The sequence below is a fragment of the Lepisma saccharinum genome, chromosome 7 (genome assembly GCF_977018435.1).
Source record: "Lepisma saccharinum chromosome 7, izLepSacc3.1, whole genome shotgun sequence".
Taxonomy (NCBI): domain Eukaryota; kingdom Metazoa; phylum Arthropoda; class Insecta; order Zygentoma; family Lepismatidae; genus Lepisma; species Lepisma saccharinum.
This window is the reverse complement of record NC_139235.1, coordinates 5,408,159-5,435,257: the sequence shown is the minus strand read 5'-3', so window position 1 is coordinate 5,435,257 and position 27,099 is coordinate 5,408,159. Positions and strand designations below refer to the sequence as shown.

Here is a 27,099-nt window from a genome sequence, read left to right as displayed (position 1 = left end):
ATAAGCATGGTTATCAGTTTCTCAAATTATAACAGACAGACCTAGACCTGCTGCGTACATGGACGAAATGTTCTATCAGATTTTAGCCAACAAATTTACTAGTCTTTCCGCGTCGTAAAGGATACGGTGTGCGGCTGGCCACGGAATATTGACGCAGAAAGTTGACAGCGTTATTTGCAACACGTTACTCTCCAACCGTGCATATCATCCTCAGTTTGGGGTAATAAGGGAAAAGACCAAACTGCTTGGGGCAGTCTTCTGCATGGATAGAAGAAGATCAGCATCGCCGGAATAGATTCCAAAAGGCAAACACGCGCGTCGTGCGACCATGATTGACACGAACCAATCCTGAACTTTTCGCAGGGCAGGCACGTAGCCACACGTCCCGCAGTAGGGGCACATACTACTGAATAAAGCCATCGAATCCCCGTCCGGGTCTGTTTGCTCTGTCCAGCAACGTGCGAAGAATGAGGGAGCCGACGATGCCTCCTCTATAGGAGCCGATATTAAGGTTCCTGAAGGGGGCCGCCCGGAGAATTATTGGCGGGGCGGTGGCCCGTAATGAAAGTGCCCCATGTTTTTCCCCGCGTCGTGACAGTCTGTCCACATGATACTCGCCTGATGCGAGGGGTCTTCATTACTTCCGCAAATATTGACTCTTCGCGTGGAAGGACTTGCATGGCCTTCCTTGTCCGCCAGGAATCGCAATATTTCCTCTCCTGAAGTGTTTTATTTGGGGGGCGGAGGGGGCGATCTCCTGACTTTCGAGGGCCTCGGGGGCCCAGTTAATTATCCTCCAGTGGAAACATTTCCCGAATCCACGTGGTTGGTGTGTTTTGTTTTACGCAACACTCTCCTCCAAGCGTGGACTTACACCGGCACATTTCCCGAAATTTTGCCAAATCACACTGCTCTCCAGAAACAACACTATTTAACATGACAGTCGAAAATAACTAAATCAATATATTCGTCTTATTTTAAAGATTTCGTAGAAAATCTAACAATAAAAATACGTAGAAACAATCGTCGCCTTGTAATCAAGGAGTCCCTGGTTCAATACCTTGTGGAGGCACATTGCACAGTAGTTCGGAACCCACTTTAAACTGTAGGTCCAGTCCCAATTAGCCTATCTGTGCATAAAGTGGATTGAATACTAAAAATCAAACAAGCAAACGTAGAAATAGCGCAAGGTACAGAAAACAGTAAAATGGACAAACAACATTAAATCTTGCAGAAGTTATGAAAGGAACAAAGAATAGAGAAATGATCAGGTATTCATTCCCCTTCTCCCCGAAGGCCATTGGCGTGCCCCCCCCCCCCCATTCCGCCCCCCAAGATCGTCATAATCCCCGGAATGTTCGTTAATTACGACAGCGTGTCTACTACTATTACTGAAATTCATTTTTCCTTAGCTTTGCTGAACGGTAGCCGGACAATTGCGATGAACACAGTTAGAAGTGAAAGGGCGGATGGACAAATGCGATGACACCCCGTACAATATACCTCTTACACAAGAATTGTGTTGACATATTGATATTTTCGACTGGGAATTTGGTTCAATCAAGTTTTTGAACATGGGCTAGAGCCAGCAGACACCTTTTAAAGTGGCCCGTTTCCTCATATGTGAGAATACACTTTCCAGCTCTCTCGTCACACTTCTTCCTTTTCTGACCTTCCAGATTAAGTTCCATCCGCACGTACTTCATGTTGGTGTCTTCTGCTTGGCTCTTGAGGCAGGCAGAACATCATGAATTCTTGGATGCGGTCTTCCAAGCCACCTATTTATTTTGTTGTTCCAGCCTTCTACAGCATTATTAGTTCTGTGGCTCTTTTGGTTAGGTCCTGATAGTCCCAATTGTCCTAACGTGACCTTCACCGTCAAAATCACCGCAATTGTCCTCGATTGTTGCTGAACACTTTGCTTCATCTGTCCCCTTAGATTCTTCAGTTTTTTCATCTAACGGATTAAATATGGTGCACCTAGCAGAAAAAAGCGACTTGGAATCCGCTAAAGTAAATGATTTACTAAGGAAATATATTCCGATTTCCCCCCCCCCCTCTTTTCATAGCACATATTGCAGCAAGGTGTAAACTTTTTCCACATACGTTAGAAATGAATATGCATGTCGAATTTTATATTATTTTAAGGAACCCCCGCTCCCACCTAAAAATTATCCTACGTACGCTAGTGGTGTGTGTGTTGTGGGGGGAGAGGGTTGTTCGCGAAAGCGGATTGCTTACAGTCTTGTCCTTCCCTCCAGGGTGTCCGTGCAGCTGAACAACCTGCAGCACGCGGCCCAGACGTGGCAGCAGTTCGAGCTGCAGTACACGGAGCTCCAGAAGGCGCTGAAGACCGACCAGGACACCCTCCGGATGCTCGACTCCGCCCTCGCAGGAGGAAGCGTCTCTCCAGATGTCGCCACCTCCGTCCGGGACGTCGCCAAGGTCCTGTCCGAGAAGCAAGAGTCGCGATTGGAGACCGTCACGTGTCAGGTGAGTTGAAAACTTGGGATGATATTGATGCCTATGATCTGTCCACTGCAAGAACGAAGTAAATGTAAACAAAAGCAACAATATAAAAATATTTGTTTCTTTGGTTTGTAATTGGGTTGAATCACAAGTTCCATGTAGAAAAAATAACTGAACCATTACTTAAGTTCAATTGTTGGGGGAACCACGTGTTTTAATAGGACTATTAAACAGTAGGTAAATTCTACTACTCGTAAGTTGCACGGCAAGAAAATCAACATGGAGTTTAGAAGTGCAGGGGGGGGGGGGGTAGTACAGCAATGGATGTCATTGGTGTAAGATGGGAGAAGGCATCCAATAAATAAAGCTAGGGGTAAAAAGTTGTCGTCTTTCAAGATTGATGATACGAACCAGTGCTGAGATAGCTTGCAGGTGGAAGCAGCTGAATCTTTTTCTTGCCTTTATTAATTGGTACACGTGGTTGGCCGTACATTGCCAGATTGGAATGGGAATCGAATCCGTTGTCCTCCGACATGGACGAACCCGAACGCTCAACTTGAGAGGAAGGCGGGTTTATAAATAAAACGCTGCTGTTAAGTGTGTGTGTGTATTTTTGTTAGTCACTTTTCTGCTGATCGCGACGACGAGGATGGTTAATTGGATGAAGGGACACTTTAGAACACCGCAGATAAGGCTATATACAGCTGTTGAAATGTAGCAGTGCCATCTCTTGTTCTGTGGGTGAGAATAAGTGGAAGCAAGATTGCGAGTGGTGCCTCTTAGCGGATTATTACAAAACTAATTGGGAATGTGGATTCTCAGCAGGTCAGTGCACCGGTTTTCTGCCTTCGTTCTGCTTGTACAGTTCCCAGGCCGGAACTTCACTCTGGGAACTTTGGTGGTGCGATCGAAAATCGACCACTTAACGTACTCACCCCCCAACCATCACTCTATCCTTCGGATTCGTTCTCTCTCTTTCTTCCCCTCTGTCCCTCTTTCCTTGTCTTTCCCCTGTCGCTTTATCCTTACCTTTCCTCTCTCCCCAGCCTTCTTCCCCCTCTCCGTATTCTTGCCTCCTTCCCCTCTCCCTATCTACTTTTCTTCCCCTTCCACTCGATCCTTCTACCTAACTCTTTCTGTATTCGTGTTATTTAGCGTTGCTTTTCTGTCACTTTTGACCTTCGAGTTTAGGAATGCCCACCTTCCTATTTCTCCCGTAGTTCCTCTGCAAATGTTGCTTACTCGTTACCCCACCCCCTCTCTGTAGTTTCATCCTAACTTCCTATTTATGTACCTTTATTTTTATTTAGTTTTTGTTTTTTCTTTCCATTTTTCTGTGATTTATGTACAGTCACTGCCAAAAAAATGGGACACCTTTATCCTGAAATATTTGCTTTCCTACAAGGCGTTGTGTGTGTTGCCTAACTCCAAGGCGATAAGTGGATTTAATTACAAATTTTCAATGGCAACTTCCACCAGCGCCGTATAGTTAGGCAACGGGCATAACGCCTTCCAAGGAAGACAGTAATTCAGGATCTATAGTGTGTCTCAACCTTAAAAGTCAGTATGGGTTAAATGGAGCGCGGCGTTGCCAGATCAACAAACGGAGTCGCTGTTAATCGCTAATGATTGTGACAAATTTACTTCCTTAATATCGTATAGGAAATATTCAAAATCTATGTATTTGATGCATTTTGAAAAAAAAACAACGATACTTACCTCAAGATTTGCATGTAAATGTTTATATTTCGACGTAACTATTTACCATTTTACATTTGCATTATATGTGTAATACACGCAACTATTGTTACCTCTTTCGTTGAATGTTGTATCTTTTACATAAACAGAATTAAATAAATACAAAAACAAACATTAAGATATATTTTTTTCCGGAAAATAAAGCACACTGCACTTCCTACGAACCGGGGAACCTGCCTGCAACTGAATTGTAACCTCGGTGGCGCGCAATGAATTTGATACGCCAGACAGCCTGCATAAACAAACTACGATTGCGGAATAAATAAAGGTGCTGTGGAGTAACAATGCAGTCTAAAAATAACTTCAAACAATTGTCAACACTTTTCTCGCTTGGTCTGCACGTGTATCGCGACAAACCGAAAAGTTTCTCGCTAACCAACTTTTTCGTGTTACGGTCTGATGATTTATACAAAATATCCAATGTGTGTGTGTGTGTATATATATATATATAACTCGTAAGCAAATTAATTTACTCTGGCGAAGAATATCATATCTACAAACATCATAGATTCCGTAGAAAAAAATCTGGCGAAGTTGTTCAAGCTGGTTGATATTTATGGCTTTTGAAGTATTTACTAGAAAAAAATTAAGCGTTTAGCAAAATTGCATAATTATGAAAAATTCAAATCACATGAATTTATAACAGGTTATATAATGCCTTCATTAAATAAAGCATAAAAAACTCTACAGGATAATGATTTCACGGATTGAAATTTATGACTTTTACATTTTGTAAATTTTGTAACATCTCGCAACGCAGCGGTGGTAGAGAAGGACAGAGCTATTGGCAAAACTCATGTATTAGAGAGAGAGGGAAGTACTCCATTTACTTCCATACTGACTTTTAAGGTTGAGACACACTATAGGTGTCCCATTTTTATTGGCACTGACTGTACATACGTAAGTAACATGTGTATAAACTGGGTTAGGTTCGGGAAGAGGCACAGGCTGAATTTGAATCCTGATCTGAATGTACGCGTAGGTGTTCTTCGCGAGTGTCCTTTCATGAATTTCATCTTGTCGCTCATTCTCATCGTCGCGGTTAACCAAGAGTGGCAGAAATAGATACTCTCTCTCTCTCTCTCTCTCTCTCTCTCTCTCTCTCTCTCTCTCTCTCTCTCTCTCTCTCTCTCTCTCTCTCTCTCTCTCTCTCTCTCTCTCTCTCTCTCTCTCTCTCTCTCTCTCTCTCTCTCTCTCTCTCTTTTGCACTTTTCTGCTGAAGCAAAGACGAGAGTGAGGAAGAGCTAGTCCGTCCTTACAAATGCACGTCGTCGAAACTAGAATTTGGAAATGCATGCTGGCGGCCTCTACCGACGTTTCCGAGCGCCGTGTGCGCAATTGAATCAATCCCTTCCTCTGCACGGGCCGTGAATACCAAGCGACCTGCGATGGGAAGCAAGAAATCATATCCCTTGGAGATTTTGCGGAGGCGGCCGGGTAATTTGTTTCGTGTAATAGCTCGCATAAGGCATTTGTTACGGAGGACGCCGATTCGAACTAGATTAACAATCACTCGCTGATTCCCAGTTGCGACCTCGCGCCGACTCCCGTATTTGTTTTTAACACGCCATCTGTATGCGGGTGGTGTCGCCCCGGGCCGAGCCGCGGTTTGCATTCTAAGGAGCGATGCGAGGCGTTTCGCCCAGGGTTGCCAACCGGGGAGCTGTAAAATGCGCCAGGCGGAAGCGACCGGTTCGGGTTAAATGGGGCGGGAGGAAATGAGACTTTTCTGTGAACCGTTGGCGGAATGGAGCTCGGGTGCTTTTAAATTTTAATGTTTCCTGCTTTTTCTTGGACGCAGTGGATGCTGCCTCGGTAGCAATGACGGCGTAAAAAAAAAACAAAAAAAACGTTTTTCGGGCGAAGGGTGGACTATGCTTCGATGGTCATTGGCTGCCAAGTGTGTGTGTCTCTCTCTCTCTCTCTCTCTCTCTCTCTCTCTCTCTCTCTCTCTCTCTCTCTCTCTCTCTCTCTCTCTCTCTCGTTCGTTTCCCTACTGCTTTCTCTATCTCTGCTTCAATTGTCTCTTGTCTTCTTTTTTCCTCACCCACTCTTCATCTCTCGTTCTTTGCTTTCCCACAATTTTTCCCATCTCTCTATTACTATTTCCCTTTTTCTTTCTTATTCTTTGTTTTTTTTATTATTTCTCTCTCTTGCTTTCCCTCCCTCTTTCTCTTTGCACATCCATCTAACCTCCCTTGTTAACCTCGCTGTTTTCTTCTCCCTCATTTTCTTAATATTTCCCCTTCTTCCTCTTGTTTTTTTCTCCCGGTCAATCTCTCTCTATATATACCCCCTATATCTGTTTCCACTTTCTCTCGCCCTCTCTCCCACTTTTCCTCTCTGTTCTTTACGTTTGCTTGCTTGGTCACTGTTCCCCTCCTGTCTTATTTTATATTTCCTCCACGCCAGGGTTCCATGTTCGAATCCTGGCTAGTGCATGGGTGTTCTTTGTGAGCGTGCCTTCATCATCATCTTCGCGATTAGTCAAAATTGGCAGAAATAAGAAGTAAAATAAACAAATCTGTGTGCTTTTCTTGAATCACTTGCTTTCCCGCCATTTTTCTCGATCTGTCTCCATTCTCTCTCGTCCTCTCGTCAGATTCTTTCTATTTTCATATATGTCTTTGCATATTTATTTCCCTTTCTCTCTTGTCCTTGTGTGTTTTTTTTCCCCAACTCTGCCCCATGAACAAAAATATTTATCTTCGATAATGTACAACGCGTTGGCAATACTGCCTTGCCACACCTGTGCAGTGCAGCCAGGTACACGGGACTTCTCGGGGAGCATCCCACGTATGCTGCTACCATCTGGTGTCCACGCGTGAAATCACTTGCGCTACACTCTCTCCCGCTGCTCTTCCATTAGCATTCGCCCCGTCCTTACATTCATCAGCGCTTGGAACAATTTTGTCCTTGCCACGGGCGAAGGAGCTAATGTCAGGGGAAGCTTACGATAAAATTCCTCATATTTATAATGCGTTTCTTGTTCGTTACATTTAACATATTAATATTTTTTTTAACCCTTGGGTGCTGGGATGAAGGAACATTTGCATTTGCTAAACACTGATTACTAGACCTCTGATTTTTAGGTTCTAAAAGGTCTGCTTTTAGGTTCCTAATATAGGCTCTAAAAATCCTAAAATAGGTCCTAAAAATCTCGAAGAACCCTAAAATAGGTTCTAAAAATCCTAAAATAGGTCCGAAAAATCTCGAAAAATCCTAAAATAGGTTCTAAAAACCCTAAAATAGGTCCTAAAATTCTAAAATAGGTTCTAAAAATCCTAAAAATCTCGAAAAACCCAAAAATAGGCTCTAAAAATCCTAAAATAGGTCCTAAAAATCTCGAAAAACCCTAAAATAGGTTCTAAAAATCCTAAAATAGGTTCTAAAAATCCGAAAATAGGTCCTAAAAATCCGAAAATAGGTCCTAAAAATCCGAAAATAGGTTCTAAAAATCCTAAAATAGGTTCTAAAAATCCTAAAATAGGTTCTAAAAACCCTAAAATAGGTCCTAAAAATCTAAAATAGGTTCTAAAAATCCTAAAAATCTCGAAAAACCCAAAAATAGGCTCTAAAAATCCTAAAATAGGTCCTAAAAAATCTCGAAAAATCCTAAAATAGGTTCTAAAACTCTAAAATAGGTCCTAAAAATTCTAAAATAGGTTCTAAAAATCCTAAAAATCTCGAAAAACCCAAAAATAGGCTCTAAAAATCCTAAAATAGGTCCTAAAAATCTCGAAAAACCCTAAAATAGGTTCTAAAAATCCTAAAATAGGTTCTAAAAATCCTAAAATAGGTCCTAAAAATCTCGAAAAACCCTAAAATAGGTTCTAAAAACCCGAAAATAGGTTCAAAAAATCCTAAAATACGTCGTAAAAATCTTGTTAGGCTCGAAAAATCCTGAAGGAGGTTCAAAAATACTTGAAATAGTTCAAAATTCCTGAAAAATGCTAATTAGGTATAGTCACCGGCAATGAAAATGAGACACATATATCCTGAAATACGCACTACCTTGCATAACGTTATGTGTGTTGCCTAACCCAACGGCGATGGCAGAACTTACCATTGAAATTTGCTACTAAAATCCACCCTTCGTCGTATAATTAGGCAACAATCTTTTTTCATGTCAAACTCCGCAATTTTATCTGTGAGGATCATCATCTTATATGCTTCAACAAAAGTATAGTCAGTGGTGCAAACTTCAATGCTGAAATGTTAGTTTGTAAGGTGTGAATGCCACAAAGCACCGAAGTGACGCGAAAGTGAGCAAGACCACACAGATCAGACCACTTTGGATTGTACAGGTAACAGTGGCACCAGACATTTTGCTTCGTTTACAGCTTTGAAAAATCACCATAGACTTGGAAGAAGGGAAATCGACAGAGCGTTTCAAACACGTTCGTCATTGAATGTTTTCGTGACAAAACAAAGCAATTGCCTCTGTGTAACATAAAGATCCTGTAAAACCTTTAAAAATATATAAAAACCTTAAAAAAAGGTCTGATTTAGGCACATAAACCTAAAATAAATTCAAACAAGCAAAATAGTTTTCTTAGGCACTATAAAACTTCATCATCCGTTGCATTTTTTGACGAAACGCTGACATAACTTTTTATTTCTTACATAACTCTAAAGGGAAAAATAGGTTAAAAACCTAAACTCCGAGGTCTACCGATTACTACTTGATATCTGTGCTTTCAAAAAATATGCGAACTGCATGATTCCACGTTATTTAAACATGCGACAGACACTAGCGCACTCTAGAGGAACGGATATGGCTGTGACGCAATTTTCTGCGGTGCCTATAACAGGGTCGTGTCCAGGAAATATTTGGAGGGGGGGGATTGATATCGGTTCTTCCACAATATAGTATATATTCATTGCATTGTCGCTTTGTGTCTAATGGCGACAGTGCAGTACACTCACAAAGGAACACCCAATCCGTGGCCAGGAGTAGAATTATTAACCTATAGAGGGCCACCCAAACTGCGGTCCGCGAATCACAAATTATTTACAAAACTTTTATATTTATAATTTGAGCATTATCTTATCGCTATGCCATCAGGAAGGCCCTTATAATATACATATATTGAGAACATATTTAGTACCCCACACGCACTAAATATGTAGTATATTTAGTGCAAGAGTGGGTTGCTTCATTATTTAAATATTTAATATTTACATGTTCAGTAAGTTTCAGAATGGGCAGTAAACTGTGTCGTTGCTACTCCGTGCACTAATCAGGTGTAATTTAAGTGGACATCAATGTTATTCCGGACATGATCATGTGAGGTAGAATATAGCAATGATACATAATTTTACTATGATTTTACACTAAATAATAGTATTTTATAATTTAAATTTGACCGCTTTAGTGAACGAGCACATTGAATGTCCGTTTGATCACTGTGCATTTAACCGTGAAAATAACTATATGGTAATTTTGACTGAATTTTTTGGTAACTTTAAGCAAACGTGCACAGTTACTAAAATAATTTGATTCTGGTGAAAATTAATTTGTTTGTCCCTTATTTAAACAAGTGTTTTGTCACGGGAAACTATTCTGCTGAACTGTTTTTCTCTGTGAACTTAAACTTCACCCGCTTTACTTTGTCAAATTAGAAATACGGATCGTTGTAGTTTCAAAATTGCTCGCCTGCTTGTGCAGATTTCGTTTCCTCGAGCAGAGCTCTTGATAAAAATGGCCCCACCCGATTCGAGAGAGAGTTTCTGCCACCGCCTCTCCCCGCAACTGCTTAATATGCCGTTCCACGCTTTTCATTATTGGACATGGCTCATTTGGCCGGGACCTTAAGGCAGAGGAATACTTTCCTTCTCCCCTCTCTCCTGTTTTAATCGAGGTCTGGAAAAACAGAAGCGTTTAACAACGTTGCGACGCTTCCCCTTGTGCCATTAGTTAATAAACTACCTTCGAGAACACGACGTGTTTGCTACCCAACAGGGGGAACCGTCAACCAATGCCTTCATGTAACAAGGCCTGTGCACTCCTTGTATGCGACGTCATCATGGGTAGGTCATGGATCGCAACAGGATATCAGTGTCACAGTCGCAAGTGTGTGTTGAATAGACTGGAAATGACATAATATGAACGATGGACGTAGTATTATTGTGCACGCGCGCGCAATAATTTACTGTTTTAAACCAATAGAAATCACTTTTTGGACTCTTTTCAGAAACTGCTTTTGATGCATCTAAAATATTATTGATTGATTTGTTGTTTTAAGTCCACTTTATACACAGAAGGCTAATTGGGACTGGACCTACAGTTTAAAGTGGAATCCGAACCACTATGTGCCCCCACCGGGTATCGAACCCGGGACCACTTGACTACAAGGCGACGACTGGTCCACCAGGCAAGCCCTCTAAAATATTATACACGAACGCTTATGTATAGAATGTAATTTGAACAATTTTATGCAATCTGCGGCACACGCACCAACAAGAGAAATTTTTTTTTTCGATGGCAATGCAATTCAACAATAAACTTTCTACTATGCAGAGTAACAATGAATTTTCAACCATAATTATTACAGATTATTATAGCATATTCTATTTGAAATAAACACTTGTTCTTTTGCAATATTAAATGTTTTCTCCACAGATAACGATTTTTTTATGCAAGAGTAAATACTTTCTTCACATGTGAATAATGTTCTTTTACAGCAATAATCAGCTTTTGTATTTGGCAAAAATTGATTGTGTTTGTAGATAAACAATGTTTTATTTGTGGCATTTATCACTGTTTAATTTTTCAGAGGACATTATTTGTAAAACGTTAATCTCATGGGTCTAAATCTATTGTTCATATTATTGACACTAAAGCAGGGTAAACATTTTCTGGAATGCATTTTGGACCCATCATAATTTTCAACAAACAAGCATGTCCCTGTATAAGCCGAACGTTAATATATATTAATACTTGTACTAATGTAGTTGACAAAATTCTAATTTTAGAGGAATGCTGAAAAGTTATTTTCTCCCTAATTTTCCAGAAGCTGGTGGTGGGAGAAGCTGACATAGCACTGAACAATACGTCGGTGTCTTCGCCTGGAACCGAAGGTTCGCTTTCAGACTCCGGTATCTCGGACTCCGGGTCGGAACAAGATCTCAGCGAGAGGGAGAGGAGGTTGGCTGCCCTGAAGAGGCTTGCCCGGAACCTGGAAGGAGTCCTGGCTCCGGGGAGTGTAGCTCTCAACAATATGGCCAAGGTATGTTGATTAATTCCTCTATTTCACGTCTTCATTTTCAAACATTGAAAATTCTACTTCAGATGATTGTCACAATTATTCTAGTGGTGATAGGTAAATCACTGAATGGTGATGCTAATCACTATGGTTCATAAACCGCAATCACAAGCGGTATTTAGTTGTACATCAAATTAATGAAATTCTTCATCTCTGGTGTCATGCATGTCTACGATATACTATAGTCATCTTAAATTTAAACAGACCAAGTTTTCCATGATTCTACCCAACATAGACACATTGCAATTGTGGCAGATGTGGTGACAGCAGTGAAAAAAGCACAAAAATTTTAGCATGACACAGAAATCACAGTTAAAAATAACAGCGACTGTTACATATCAGCCACATTTTAACATGTGATGGAAATATCACAGTCCATAATGAATCCATTGTACAGTGAAAACAAGAAATGTGAACTACATAATGTTATGTCATCAGCCTTCACATGTTAATTCTTATTTGACAGGCTAATGTTGTATCTTTTGTCCTGTGAGAGTTCATATACAGTAAAACTTCTCAATAACAGACAGGCCTGGATGTTAGTTACACAATAGAATAAGCATATTACAGTACGTACTTTATGAACATAATGTTTTTTTTCCCCTACATTCAAGGAACAAAATACAGTACATGTAGTGTAATCCTCATTTCCAGTACACAATTTAAGGATGTCGCTGATCTGTGTTTTTCCAACAGCAAACCGCACGGCCATGTCTCGAACACTAAGTTTCTCTTTCTCATAGACGTTGATGACTTCAACTCTTTCGTATAAAGTCAGTCGTTTGCGTTTCTGCGACATGTCACAGAAGTAACACACACTTCTCAAGATAACCACAAAAATACTGTCTACTGTCTGCACTTTTAACCCATCCGCTTACCATTTAAATGCCAATTTTTTTGCCATGAAATACCATTTAAATTTGGCTATCTCCCGTGAAGGTTGCACAGCAAGACAAGATGTCAAATATTGTTTAAACTATCCAAGCAATTTACGTGAAAATTTTATATATTGAAGTGGAAGTATAGTAATAAGTATGCACATATGCAGTTTACTTGAAAGATAATTAGAAACTCACCTAATAAATTTGATCACACACATCGTTGCATTCCATTTCCATTCCTCAACCTTTTATATTTTTCCTGCCACAACCACCTCTTCCTCACTTTCACTACATTCTTCAATTTCACTAACATAAAATGAACCCCCGTGTTCATCTCCCCTTCCAAAATCCACATTTTCCTTTTCATCGCTATCGAAAAGCAACTTTTCAATCGCAGAATCATCTACAACATTCTTATGCAACATGTTTGCAAGACGTAACAAATGAAGGTTTGTTTACATGAGAAATTACTGAACAAAACATGCTTGAAATGGTATGAAAAACTTAGCAGCACAAACATACACGTCATAGATTTGAAAGATCATACAACCTCTGCCATCTATTGAATGAAAAAGGAACTACATGATGAAAATCGGGAACCCGTCGATTCGACGACTAGGTATGGGAAGCGAACGTCAAGTCAGGCCGTCGATTCGACGACTAGGTAAGCGGATGGGTTAAAAAGAATTACATTCAGTATAACATGAAACAATGCGTGCTAGTTCGAAATACTGGCCATGGTTGTGTCGAATTCCAGGAATTGCGACGGTTTTCGTTCTGGCTGTCCGTTATTGAGAAGTTTTATTTGCGTTGGGGAGGTAGTTTTCAGTGTCCGCGTCCGTTATTGAGAAGTAATATTGCCATTAAACTCTACGTATTTCTGCCAGGGAATTTAAAAATGTCTGTAATATAGAGGTGTCCTTTAGGAGAAGTTTTACTGTATATTAAATGATTGTCTGTAAATATTGTCATTATTTTTAGTCTATATTTGAATTCCTCCTTTGGAAACTCTCATTTCATTTTCAAATGAAGCTTCATGCATTATACCTAAAAGATGTATTCAAAACTAAATTTTATTTTTGCAAATGTTTCGCAACTCTCTCTTTGTACATAAATTTTTGTTGTTTCTTTCATAAAGATTCCATATACTAACACTTCCAAATATACATATACCTGAAATGAAATCGAACTGTCCAAAGAGGATACAATTACAATGCCAGACAAAAAATAACTATATCACATTGCCAAAGTGCAAACCAAAAAGGACTGTTTTACAAAGGCATCCAGTTGTACAATTTGTTACCAAATTGTTGTCAAAATATTGAGAGATCCAAGGTATTCAAAAGTAAAGTAGCAATATTAATATTGGAATATAGTAAAATTCAATTGAATAATTTAAGGAATTAGAGTTTTAATAGTAAATTTAGACTGTAAGCAGCAAATGGTATTGTATTTGATATATTATTAGTGCATTATATAATAAGAACCTAAAGATAAAATTGTTTTTGTATGGTTTTACATTAGTTTTATATTACCGGTATTTCTATGTTATGGTATTGTAAAGAATGCAGTGTTTAAATTTTGAATACAGATATCGGTGGTGTATTCTCCCATCTTATCTGGTTTACCGGTACTTTTTCACATACATAGAAATTCCTGCAAAATTTGAAGTTGTTTTTGTATTACTTTCATACTTGTATTGGTGTTTTATTTCTATTCTATCTATAATTAATAAAGATGTACAGAATACTTCACTGATACAGAATATTATGTGCACTGCCAATATATTATATTTTGTAATGTTCATGCAGTGCATCTTTAACTGTATGCCATCAACATGTGTCCAGAATTCAGAATTTGATGAACTGTTTTTTTTTTTTTTCCTTTAGCGAATGGAAGAAGCAGAGGGAGACCTCCGAGGGCTGCAGAAGACCTGCCGTGATCTCATCGTCCGCACTGCAGTGTGTGTGGAGACTGGAGGCGTTCGTCCATCCATAAATACCAATCCAGAATGGAAACCACGACGTGTAGCACAGTCCAATAGGTAAGATCCTTTCGTGCTTCTTATTTCTTGGGTAAAAATGGCTGAGATTTTTTGTGCAACAGTTTCTGATTCGGCAAAGTTCGTTGGCACGAAACATCTACTTTAAATTCCAATCTTAGCGACATAATTTTCCAAGGTCTTCATGTACTGGATATACATATACAGTGCGTCCATTTCGATCTTCAGCTGAGAGATCGGGAGAAGCGTGGCGGGCGGCACTGACGGAGATCCCGACATTTGCGGCCTGTAATGCTCGCTTATTTTTATGGACATATGCAGACATTTATATAAATATTGCAAAACGAGCACTAACCTGTGTTATAATTTATCATCTGTAATTCATCCAAGTTCTGCCCTTATATACACAAAAAAATACGCTTTAGAAACGATGTTAAGAGCCACAGATAATAGAACATTTTAATCATAATTTTGACCAGTAACGTCCTGCTTAAGTTTATATCCTTGAAAGAGTTTTGTGTCGATGGGAATCGTTTGGAGGTTTCGAATGTGCAACACTGTATCAAGATTACACCGCAGACGAAACCGTTAAAAGTGAATGGTTTTCGTGAGCTTCCTTGCAATCAGAAATCTCCGAGCTCGAGTTTTTTTGTTCTTTCGCGACTAGATGAAGACAGAGCTGTGAATATAGTGGCGAGCAATGTAAACCAAGAGCGTGTTAATTTCGTACTGTGCGCAAGAGTGTTATTCTTGGTTACTTGCAGTTACTTGTTTGTGTTATTGCAGTGTGTATGTGTGCTGTGTCAGTGAGACGATTGGAATGCCACCCGCAAGGTTCACGTTAGAACAAAGATTTTTTATGTATGACACGTACGTGAAAACAGACTCTTGTCGAGACGTGTGTAGGCAATTTGTACAGAAATTCCCAGGCGTTTCACCTCCACATAGAGATACGGTTAGACATCTTGTCCTTAAATTACGAGAAACTGGATCGTTAAATTTTAAAACACCTAAGCAAAAACGACGGATTCTAACCGAAGCAAAACTCGATGATATTGGTGCAGCTTTAGAACCTTCTCCAAACAAACCTCTACGCCATGTTTCAAAAGAGGTGGGCGTGTCAAAATCATCGGCACATACAGCCACTAAGCTACTAAAATTAAAACCGTACTCTTATAACACAGGTTAGTGCTCGTTTTGCAATATTTATATAAATGTCTGCATATGTCCATAAAAATAAGCGGGCAGTACAGGCCGTAAATGTCGGCATCTCCGTCAGCGCCGCCCGCCACGCTTCTCCCGATCTCTCGGCTGAAGATCGAAATGGACGCACGGTACATCTAATTTAAAATATATGTGAAGATCGTTCTCAAAGGTTCTTTTCCCTGTTGTACTTCATGTTGATTGAAATTTTCATCTCCCACTACACTAGAACCTCGATTTTACTATTTTCAGGAGATCAAGCTGGATAAAGTGACTTAAAATGTAAAGAAAATATTTCATGTTTGTTTTTTGGTACCATGAATATTGAATAAAAAATGCAGGGAAAATTAAAATCCGGGAATGTAGGATTGGGGGTGCATGTATTGGCTGAAATTGGTAATGTAATCGCCTTGTATTTCTGGTTTCAGTTTCATTTCAGTTGGTATCACAATGTATTGTTTCAGATCCTATTATAAACCGAAGGTCTAGACTGGATTAGCTTCACGAAAACTTCATGTCTATCAAATACAGAAGAAACTGAATCAGTCCCACAGTTTACCACACTGCCAATCCCTTCATACATTCATTGAGTGATAGTATTGTTGAGAGTAATATTACCCAAATCGAAGTCTTCACATGGTTCTCTCATTGAAGTCACCACCCCATGTGAAGAAAGTCTTTTTTAGGTGCAAGCCGAGTGCATATGGGTGAATCAATTAATAGCAGTGAAAGATTATTGGTTGTTGAAATTACCTCACTTGGGAAGTTTGTGGGAAATATACAGTTAACTCAATCCTCACTAAACTGAGCAGCATTCATTGTAGTTCAGGCCAAATAGCATTAAAATGCATAACAATGGAAATTATTTTCCAAGTTGTTTACACACCATTGACCCACATATTCATCAGTAGCTTGTTGCAACCAACCTCCAGGTGTCACTAATATCTTCCCTACCAACCTGTCAGATGTAAGGGGCATATCTGTTATAGAGTCTGGTGCAAAAACAACTGTGAGAGGGAGACTGGTAAATGGTCTTGTCTCTGGGATTTGTGGCTATAAGAAGAAATGGAAGCTCTAGGCCTTTGTAACTTAAAACGTAGAAATGCTGCATTTGTGGTACTTATTAATGAAAGTTTCCCAAAAGAGAGAGAACATGGAGGTCATTTTTTCATATTTGAATCATGAAAAAATCGATGTTAGGCCCAATTTAGCAAGAATCAATTCCTTCAACATTTTTACAAGTATAAATGCTTTCAAAAGTCTTTACATGGAAGCTCTCTACATCCAACTCTGTCCATAAGGAAGTGATCTCCACTCCACTCCACCCCTCCCCTCCACGAGCAAGAAAGATGCACAGGACATGCGGTTCTGTGCAGGTACTGTTTCCTGTGGTCCAACTATGACACATACGACACAGCACAAAAGATACACCAGTTGTCTGGAAGATATGGAAATTAAGAGAGGAAATGGGTATTTAATTAATGAGATATCATGTAAACAAACTGAAACACCACATATGTTTTTGTAACACAAATCATCAACCTCACCCATATATTGAGATATTTTTGCCTGTGAGCCAGAGCCCGGTGTTTACAATTGAAACAACTAATGTGTTATTCCATGCGGGGTACTCCATGTGCTATAAAGTATGTATTTATGCAGTGCCATTTATTTGTAGCTGAAACTGTTTTGTAGGAAACGTTTTTCCTCTTGGTTGAATACTTATTGTCTTTTAAAAATGGGAAGTGATACATTGTTTAGATTCCACTCGGCTGCCATTACATCTGCACTTGTGACATAGAGCTTGCTTCTCATTGGGTTACGCTATCCAAGATGCTAGGAGAATTAGAACCGATTCTATCTGTGAAATATGCTGCAAGTCCTGTTGAGGAAAATGCTTTCGTCTAAACTGGCCTTAGACTTCAGTAGATCTATGTACATCATTGTTTGCAATGGTGGCACCTCTGCTTACTGCAGTACCTTGCTTTAAAAACAGGAATTGTATGAAAGTAGTTACTGGGAAAACTTGTTTCATTTAGATGAATGCAGCTGTTAGGAAGTCAAGCATAGGTAACTCAAATTGAGTTGTTCACGAGACCGTCAATCATTGTGGAGTGGGCATACTGCCTCTAACTGGAAATAGTTTAGCGCCTTGACACAGATGGCACCAGTGCATGTGCACTTGGAGGCAACGAGACTTTAATAGTCTTACTCTGCATTGTCTTTGATGCAGCGTGAGTGGGTGTCATGTTGAGACGAACTTACCAGACGCTTCAAGTAGCGGTTGGAAGACCTTGTTTAAGAAGCAGTCGGGGCGCAGTGATCCCAAGCGTTCGAGAACCTATCTGACGTGGACAGCTGCCGGGGATAAACTCCCGAGATGCGAAGATAAGCTGGTGTCCGTAGCTGCTACTTTAATGAGTCGGTGGACGTGTCATTCCGCGTCGTGTTGGTGCCAATCTCATTAATGCTTTTCACTCGTATTTCTCGTTTCGGTCCCCCTTTTTGTGCGCCAAGGTTCTCCATCTGTCGGGTGGCAAGTGGAACGGCGGGATTGTCTTTGTTTTTCTCTTCCGATCTGGTTTCGCGTTTCGATCGCTTAATTCGAGAAGTGCTCATGTGAAGCGGAATGCGATGTTACAGAACCTGTCGGGATGCTGTGCCACTAATGATACATCAAGATTCAATCATCCGAGTCTCTGTCTTCAGCACACTGTAAGAAAACTGTGCATTTTTCTTTTACGTTTTTCTTCTCATTCTTTCCCCCTTCTCTTTTCTCCTCGTTCTCTCCTCTCGTTTCTCCTTTTATCTTTATCTCTTTCCATCGTTCTCTCTTCCTCTCTTTCTACTTCATCTTCCACGCTTTTCCTCCTTTCCTCATATTTCATCCCCCTCTCTCCTGTATGAACACACACATATACCCCCCCCCCACACACACACACACAAATATTAACAACATGCATTTAGAACCTCTAAAGTTTACACCAATGCCTCATGTTTCTGGTACAAAAATTCTATACCAAACGTGCCCCCCTCCCCTATAGGCTGTAGCGATTGGCTTGACTCGGTTCATTTCCCATTCCAATTTCTATTTTTTTTTTAAATATGAGTTTGTTCTGAAGTGGCAACACTGTAACCAGTGTATATATTTCATGTGTTACAATCCTTTCTAAACAGAACATAAATGTCTCGCTTGGTTTTCGAACTATTTCTGTGTGCCAATATATTTTATATATGAAGCTAAGTAAATGTGCATGATTACCAAAAAACAAATCCTTCGTTACGAGAAACTAAAATAATAACAACCCGTGGCTCGACAGCCCTTGAAGGGCCTAGTCTGATCTCCCGACTGCTAGTCTCCTTCCCACAATCCTACCTAGTGGTGTGAAAAGCTTCAACCGGTAATGGGGTAACGTGGGGTCAGCACGTCGAACCCCCAGCCGTTACAGGAGATTTCCGAGACCGGGTTACGCTATTCGTGGCTTCCCAGTGTCCTCACGATGGTGGGTTGCCACCGGTCCTATACACAGGCAAGAGAACCCAGGCGGACTCGAACCCATGCCCTCCCGCAGTCCCGAGTCCAAAGCACAGCGCCTGGAACCGCACGGAGGACGACGTTACGAGAAAGTATTTGTATAATTTTTCTTTCTCGCTCTATGCATATACCAGGTGGTTATAATCAAAGTGACGGTGTTCAGAGTGGTACAGCACGGGCTGTAATGAGAGTAGCAGTCTGAAACTTCGTAGATATGCTAATGAAGCAATGCGCTCGCGAATTATGGAAAAAAAAATAGTTCCAATTCTCGCCACCAGGGTAAAAATTGGCGCTGTAAGCAGTCAAAACGTGGAATTTTCCGTAACTCTGACGTCAAAGTCGGTGACATTGCCTAACCATTGTGTGAGCTCCCTGGTTGTTGTTGGTGACGCTTGTTGCTTTTTCCTTTAGTAATGTTCATGTAATTCGAATAGTGAAATTGTAGCGATATTTTATTACAAAGAGTATTGTTTTCTGCGATTTATAGTGTTTTTCCTGTAACTATACCAAGTTTTGACTGCTTACAGCGCCATTTTTTACCCTGGTGGCGAGAATTGGAACTTTTTTTTCATAATTCGCGAGCGGATTGCTTCATTATCATATGTACGAAGTTTCAGACTGCTACTCTCATTACAGCCCGTGCTGTACCACTCTGAACACCGTCACTTTAATTATAACCACCTGGTACATAAGGAAATACTTAGATTTTTGATCTCGCCTTCGTAGTTCCCGGACTCGGATCCCGACTTGGATGGATGTTTATTTCAAGTATCCCTTGGTCACTCGAGTACTCAGCACACATCCTCATCGCCGCGATTTACCAAAAGTGGAGTGAAAACAACGTTAAGTAACAAACAAACTGCAGTTTTCCCCCTCAAGCTCCCTCCGAAGAAGCATACAGACTTGATAAACACAGTCTCTGAGGAAAGATGACAAACGGACCGACCAGGGAGTCCCAGCGGGGTCGCCCTCGTGGGTGAACTTTGACCCTTGCCGACCGAGAAGGGGCGGACCAGGGCGATATGTCAAATTTCGCACCTGAGGCAGGAAAAAGGTCTTGGAAGAATAAGGATGGGGGAAGGGGGGTCTGTTCCGACCCTCCCATCCGAATCGAGCGCGTGAGTAATAGAGAAGCCTCCGTGTCTTCGACATCGTCATCAGTCAGAGACCCCAAGACGCGGCATTTTTATTTGCATAGTAATGAAAGAATTAATGAGAACGGGGAACCGACCCTGCTGAGGATTGGCAGCGTGTCATATTTCTTCCTTACCCAATCTCCAGGAACCAGGCCGGGGACACAAAAGCTAAAGATGGGGCCGCATTTTCATGTGTAAAGATGCCCCCGGAATGCTTTATGAACGCTGTCGTTTCGACTTTGCCCAGGCTCCAAATTAATATCTCCATAGGCGACTGTGTGAGATCTTCCAAAAGGTTTTTCCTTTTTTCTTTTCGGGGCTGATAGATTGCGATTCGTTTATCGCGCGAATAAGTAACGTGCCGTGAAATTTGCACCACTTTCCCCATGACGGGAGCCACAATGGTGAGACATATGTCGACTCATGTTTTCTCTTTTTGTCAATGCTCCGTTGTATCCAGGGCCCTGGTTCGAATCCGCATTAAGAACCCTCGTACTCGAGGATAGGGTGGCAGCCATCTTGCTGAGTCCCGATCTGGGCACGGGTTGTGACTGTCCCTTCGAAAATTTCTGTCCTCATTGTAACCCTATCGTTTTGGTAGAAATGGCAGAAAACCAGTGTGAAGTGAGAAAATACACATTGATATTCGAGTAAAAACATTTTAGACCTCCTAACTTCTAATGTGTGCAAGTTGCTGTTACAAATTACCTGAATTTCGAACTTCCAGTTGAAATGCATAATCAAATGTCACGCTCCATTAGTTTGAAATAAAATGTTTTATGATGTGGCAACAGTGTTGTTCATATGACTACGATAAATGTTTTTTTTTTTTTTTTTTGTGTTCCTCAAACGTTTGCATTCAGGTTAGCAGAACAATAATATTTTCCAACATTTTCATGGTGACACCTTCAATATCGATTTTTTTAATCCTCGACGTATAGAAAGAAACAGCATAATTTCACAGTTACCAACTACGTTAATAGAAGTGTTTTTATGTTCATTAGCAAATGATCAGTCTGCCGGTTCCAATCCTGAAATGTATTTCTATACAGCGACAATAGTAAGGAAGTTACTAGCGCCGCCAAGCGGATGACTTGAACAAGTCAGCTGTGAAACTGACAGATATTTGTGTACAATACGCAAAATGAGTCAATAGTATCCATTAATTAGCATTTTAATGTTTTTTGGCTGAGTTTGTTATCTATACGAGGGCCACTATTTGTATTTTGAGCCTTGGTAACACTGATTGAAGTTAGGCGCGATTTGACGTTTGCACGGAATCGTCTGGCATTATTGACCATAACGTACTTCAAATGTTTTGTCAATAGCTTGATTTGTGTTGTTTATGTTGCCTTGGAGATTGCGCGACAACAATAAAATGGAATTAACTCGTGAACATTTTCGTGCGATGATTTTTTACGATTTTCGACGTGGATTATCAAGACAAGAGTGCATCGATCAACTTACTTCCACATTTGGCGATGAAGCCCCATCCTTTGCCACTGTGAAACGCTGGTATAACGAATTTAATCGTGGCCGCCATTCGCTCACCGACGAGATTCGCGAAGGTCGTCCAAAATCAGTTGTTGTTCAAGAAAACATTGATGCGGTGCAAAACCTAATACTGCAATATCGTCATGTGACATACTGTGAGATTGAGGCAACCATAGGCATTAGTTACACCAGCATATATAAAATATTACAGGATCATTTAGCTGTGAGAAAGGTATGTTCTCGTTGGATCCCACACAATTTGACAAAAACTCAAAAAGACGCTCGCGTCAATTGGTGCAAACAAATGCTCAATAAATACAATCGTGGTGCTTCAAAAGACGTCTATAAGATTGTAACAGGTGACGAATCATGGATATATGCATATGAGCCGGAACGTAAACAGCAGTCGACTGTATGGGTGTTTCAAGATGAACCCAATCCAACAAAAGTTGTTCGCGCTCGAAGCACATCGAAACAAATGGTCGCCTGTTTTTTCGGGAAAACTGGTCATGTGGCAACTGTGCCTTTAGAGGAACGTAGAACGGTCAACTCTGAATGGTACACAACAATTTGTTTGCCAGAGGTCTTCGGTCAAATACGGAAAACAAACAAACGCCGTCGGATCATTCTTCATCAAAACAATGCCAGCTGTCACGCATCTCGTCTAACAACCGACTTTATGAACAGTCAAAAAATCGAATTGATGGGTCATCCGCCGTACAGTCCTGATTTGGCACCCAATGACTTCTTCTTGTTCCCGAATGTCAAGAATAAATTGCGTGGACAACGATTTTCGTCGGCGGAAGAGGCCGTTGATGCGTTCAAAAACCATATTATGGAGGTGTCTCAAGAAGATTGGAAAAACTGCTTTGACAAATGGTTCGAACGAATGCAAAAGTGTATTGACCATAAAGGAGAATACTTCGAAAAACAATAAAGCAGTTTTCAATGCCAAATTCCTGTTTTTTCATTGTTAGGCTCAAAATATAAATAGTGAACCTCGTATGTGCCTTGCTTATCTCCAAAGTGGCGTCATATCGTCAACCAATGACCGTTCAGGGCCATTAATTGATTCACCTTTATCCATCCGCCTTGCATCTTAAAAATATCCAGATTCAATAGATAATCTATCTGTGTTATTTTATCGTGAACCAATGATCGTTCACTGCCATTAATTGACTCGCCTTCATCGACCCGCATTGCATCTTAAACATCCAGATTATAGAGATAATCTCTGCGTTATTTTTTGATACAACTCGTCAAATGTACAAGATATTAACTAGAAAGAACTTGATTTAGCAGTCTGGGCTAAAAAGTTAGATCTTAAGGTTGTGCAGAATTTCTTCGCCAGAGTTGTCCTAGTAAGATTTAAAGTTTCTTGTCCAGAAGGTAGTCACATGTCTATTATTAAGCAGAGGAATGAAATCTAATAGGTGATTATTCCCCACCTAGTGTGGACAAGACCACCTATAATGTGTATTTGTCTCTGGCGCACCTGGAATGGACCATAGTAATGAAGTCCCAGGAATAGATAGGGATCTTAATTACCTCAACTGGAAGCAGTTCTCCGCGCTGCTGGTACGGGGGGACTGCCTTATTGTAGGGCCAGTAACTTTATGCATACGTGAAGTGTCTCTCTCATGCGTGTGTGTGCGAGAGAGAGAGAGAGAGAGAAATCACCAGCATTTCGTATCTTGGGATGACTGCAGGGTTTAATTAAGAAAGAGGCTAGTGTTTGGGCGAAGGTCGAAGGGGGAGAACCTGTTTGCTTCCCCCTCCCCGTCATCCCGCCCTCGTGGTTTGAGGAGAACGTCACGGGGGACCACACATGTCCAGCTCATGTGAGAGCCCCCCTTTTTTTCTCGCACACGTATATGTAATTATTATGAGCCTTTTTTGTGAGGCGCTGTCTGGACGGCTTCCCCGTGTTTTGACAGGGACGTCTTCGGATCCACCCTGTCACTTCTCGTGTTGGATTTGACAGCCAGCGTGCAGTTCCGAGTTTGGCCGACAGGTGGCAGAGCGGACGGATATCCTCTCGCCTGAAATCTTCGTCGTGTTGCACGAAATCTTAATAGTTATACTGCAGAAAACATTGTTAATAATAAATTATTTATTAATAATGTTGCTTCTTTGTAACAACTCCTAGTATAGTATCGAGTTCAACATGTTAATACTCGGGAACTTTTGACAAGTTTATCATAAAATTCACATAACATTGGGGTAGGGGAAACTCCTAAAATGACAAACTATTATCACATATCATTAGTTGTTCTTCGAGCATATATCATTCTAATTATTTTTTATATTGTAGCTAAAGAATGGATTGCAATAAAATCAGCTTTCTAACCTGTAGTTTTGTCCTATTTTTAGGCGTTCTACAAAAAGTATGTCATTTTAGTCCAGTTTCCTCTATAGTGTTATGAACTGAAAATTATAATTTCAATCTAAGCGCTGTAAGTCATTGCCGTGCCGAAATGATTCAAAATGAGAGAATATCTATCTCGGAAGTATTAATGTCCCCCTCCCCCGACGGTATCAGAGGATATTAAAATTTAAGTTACTAATAAAAATATGTATGCATTCATTAATGGTTAACTGGTTAATAATTACATCATTATTGTCTTTATTTATCTCATGTGTGAAAAAATAAGCAAGAATTGAGGTCTTTAAAAATTAATTTGGGAGCATGACTGACGTTATGATTTTGAGGAGAAAACCATGGTTTCTATACATTTATCAAACTCTTTATGTATTATAATGAATTTGTAAAATCTGCAGTGGAGATGGTTAAGTGGAATAGAAGCCTTGTGCCTTAACTTCACAATCCAAAACAAGAAGCTTTGAAAGCAAATTTATTTATTTATTGGATTTTTCCGGTACAGCAGAAGTCATTTTAGAGCGGAAACAAACAATTGTAAAACAGTAGACTAGTGTTAAAATTAAAAACAAAAGAAAAGAAACAAGACAAAACAGTACCAAGATAAACAGACGTGAAGTTCCCATTTATGACCTTATATAGAAATGTCATATCTGCAATGTATGGACGTGCTTATGGGGTAGTAATGTTTAAATTTTCGAGCAGATCTCTTGGATAAGTGCCTCATGGCCGGAAAAAGCTGAGAACACTGTCGGACAACCATGTTCCAGATGGGTGAACGGTATTCACAAATGTTTCAAAGTGCTCTTATATAGAAAGTACTTTCGGGTTATTGATTTCTGTGAATCTGTACAGCAGGCCTAGCAAACGCATTGCCTTTTCTGTGATGGTTGATGTGTGATTTTCAAAAGCGAGTTTTGAATCTATAATGGTACCAAGATCTCCGTGTTGTGCTTCTTTTGTTAGAGGAAGGTCATTAAGTGCATAATTTCTTTTATGAAATGTTCTGTTTCAGAGAAATTTGTTATAATTTGTTTGTTGCGGATTCTATTTCATGTCATTTTGGAGAAGGTGCGTGGCTTTTGCTGTACTGGAGAAAAATTCAATAAATAAAAAAATAAATTTACGTTCATACCTTCTTGTATTTCTTGTTTTGGATTCTGAAGTTAAGGCACAAGCCTTTTATTCCACTTAACCATCTCTACTGCAGATTTTACAAATCATTATAATACATAGAGAGTTTGATAAATGTATAGGCAACATAGTTACGCATTCAACCAAGCAAATGCAACAGGATTGGGCTTCCAGCCAAGTAAATCAATCGAAATAACTTTTTCAGTCAAGTACAAGTCGATTTACTTCTTGTACTCATTTTTCCAAACATGTAAGATGATTGCAATATCTCTGTGAAACACCTAATTTAGAAGTAGCAAATAATTTCGGGGGGCGTATTTGTTCAAGGATGACTTTCTGGGGGAGGGGGGGGCACATTTCCCGTACGTGTGGTGCTGCAAGCGCAGCTCCAAGCCGCTATCATGAGCTGAATGCGTCCGGAACACCGTTAACACAATATCCCTCCGTAATGAATTGCTTATTAAGTAATGGAATGGCCGCTTAAAAACCCTTACTCCGGTTTCCGTTTTAAATTAAGACTGGAGCAGTTGGTTTACCATCAGCCAGCAGTTTGAATGGGGCAGTTTCCTGGGACTGCTGCCCTCGCATATATCATCGTGACAGACGAAATAAAGCATTCTCAGCGATGCTGGTCCGGAGAATAAAGTATTTAATGAATGGCATTGTGATGCAGACGATGTCCCAGAACCCTTCGGTGCCCTCTGCTTGTTCTTTCGGAAGCTGCGTTTTCTGTGTTAAATAAATCTCTGGCTGCCACATGCCCCGTAGGCTTCCCTTTCAGTCTCCTGAAAGACTTGGCATTTGCATATACCCCCGGCACGCATACTGCGACGTCTAAGAAATTCGATATTTCGATCGTCGGTTCGTGAAAAAAAAATGTCCTGAGGAAGGGCTGGATTTTGCACTATCTAGTTTTAACTAAGTGTTTTTTCGGGGTTTGCGTCACTTTTTTAAAACAAAGAAACAGATTTATACAGTTGTCTCTCCCTCGTTTCTCATCGTGTGGCTTAATCGCAACGATGAGTATATACTACGTGATTGATTATTTTGCGTGCAAAGATTGGGATGAGTGATGATATGATGAAATTGATGAAGGAACTCTCACAAAAGACACCCATGCCGGGATTCGAACCCGAGACTAATGGCGTCGCAGTACGATGTGGTAATCATTCCACCACGGAGATTGCCGTAATGCATTTATTCATTCAACATATCAAAATGTGTGATGAAACGATATATCCATGCTTGCTTGGCCAGTGTTCAAACCTGGAGCTTTCTCTTTCGTAGCTTCCCTGCTCACAACAGGGGCAGGGAAGGGCTTCGCACAATCACAGTCTCAGCCATTTACGGAAGTGGTGTGATAGGCACCACTCTCAGGCCGCCTTTAATGTTGACCCCGGGGCTCGAACCCCGACCTTGGCAAGAGTGTTCCTTGTGTGTGTGTCATCATCATTTTCATCTAACTAACTAACTAACTCTCTAGCCTTCTTAAACCCGAAGGTTCATGGCTGCAGCAACACAGGCCTTCCATCTTTCCCTATCTTGAGCAAGTTCTATATACTCTTTTCCATCCCTACCGATTTCCTTTAGGTCCATCTCAACGTTGTCCCTCCATCTTCGTCTTGGCCTTCCTACAGGTCTCTTACCATCAGGTTTCCCAACAAGAATCCTGTAAATTCCTCTTCCCTCTCTCATTCGTGCCACATGGCCTGCCCACCTAAGTCTTCTTGATTTAATTATTCTAATAATATCTGGACATGAATGCAAATTATGTAGTTCTAAATTATGTAACCTTCTCCATTCACCTGTCTCCTCATCCCTTTTAGGTCCAAAGATTTT

General features: G+C 40.5%; 1 protein-coding gene across 1 annotated transcript in view; it reads left to right on the top strand.

Annotated features, from left to right (window-relative positions):
- klar (klarsicht) overlaps window positions 1–27,099 on the top strand; it is a 495,292-nt gene that overhangs the window by 456,260 nt on the left and 11,933 nt on the right. The window contains exons 19-21 of the mRNA XM_083124917.1: window positions 2,262–2,493; window positions 11,244–11,459; window positions 14,266–14,420. Coding sequence (XP_082981043.1) covers window positions 2,262–2,493; window positions 11,244–11,459; window positions 14,266–14,420 — 603 coding nt within the window. The remainder of the gene's footprint in view (window positions 1–2,261; window positions 2,494–11,243; window positions 11,460–14,265; window positions 14,421–27,099) is intronic.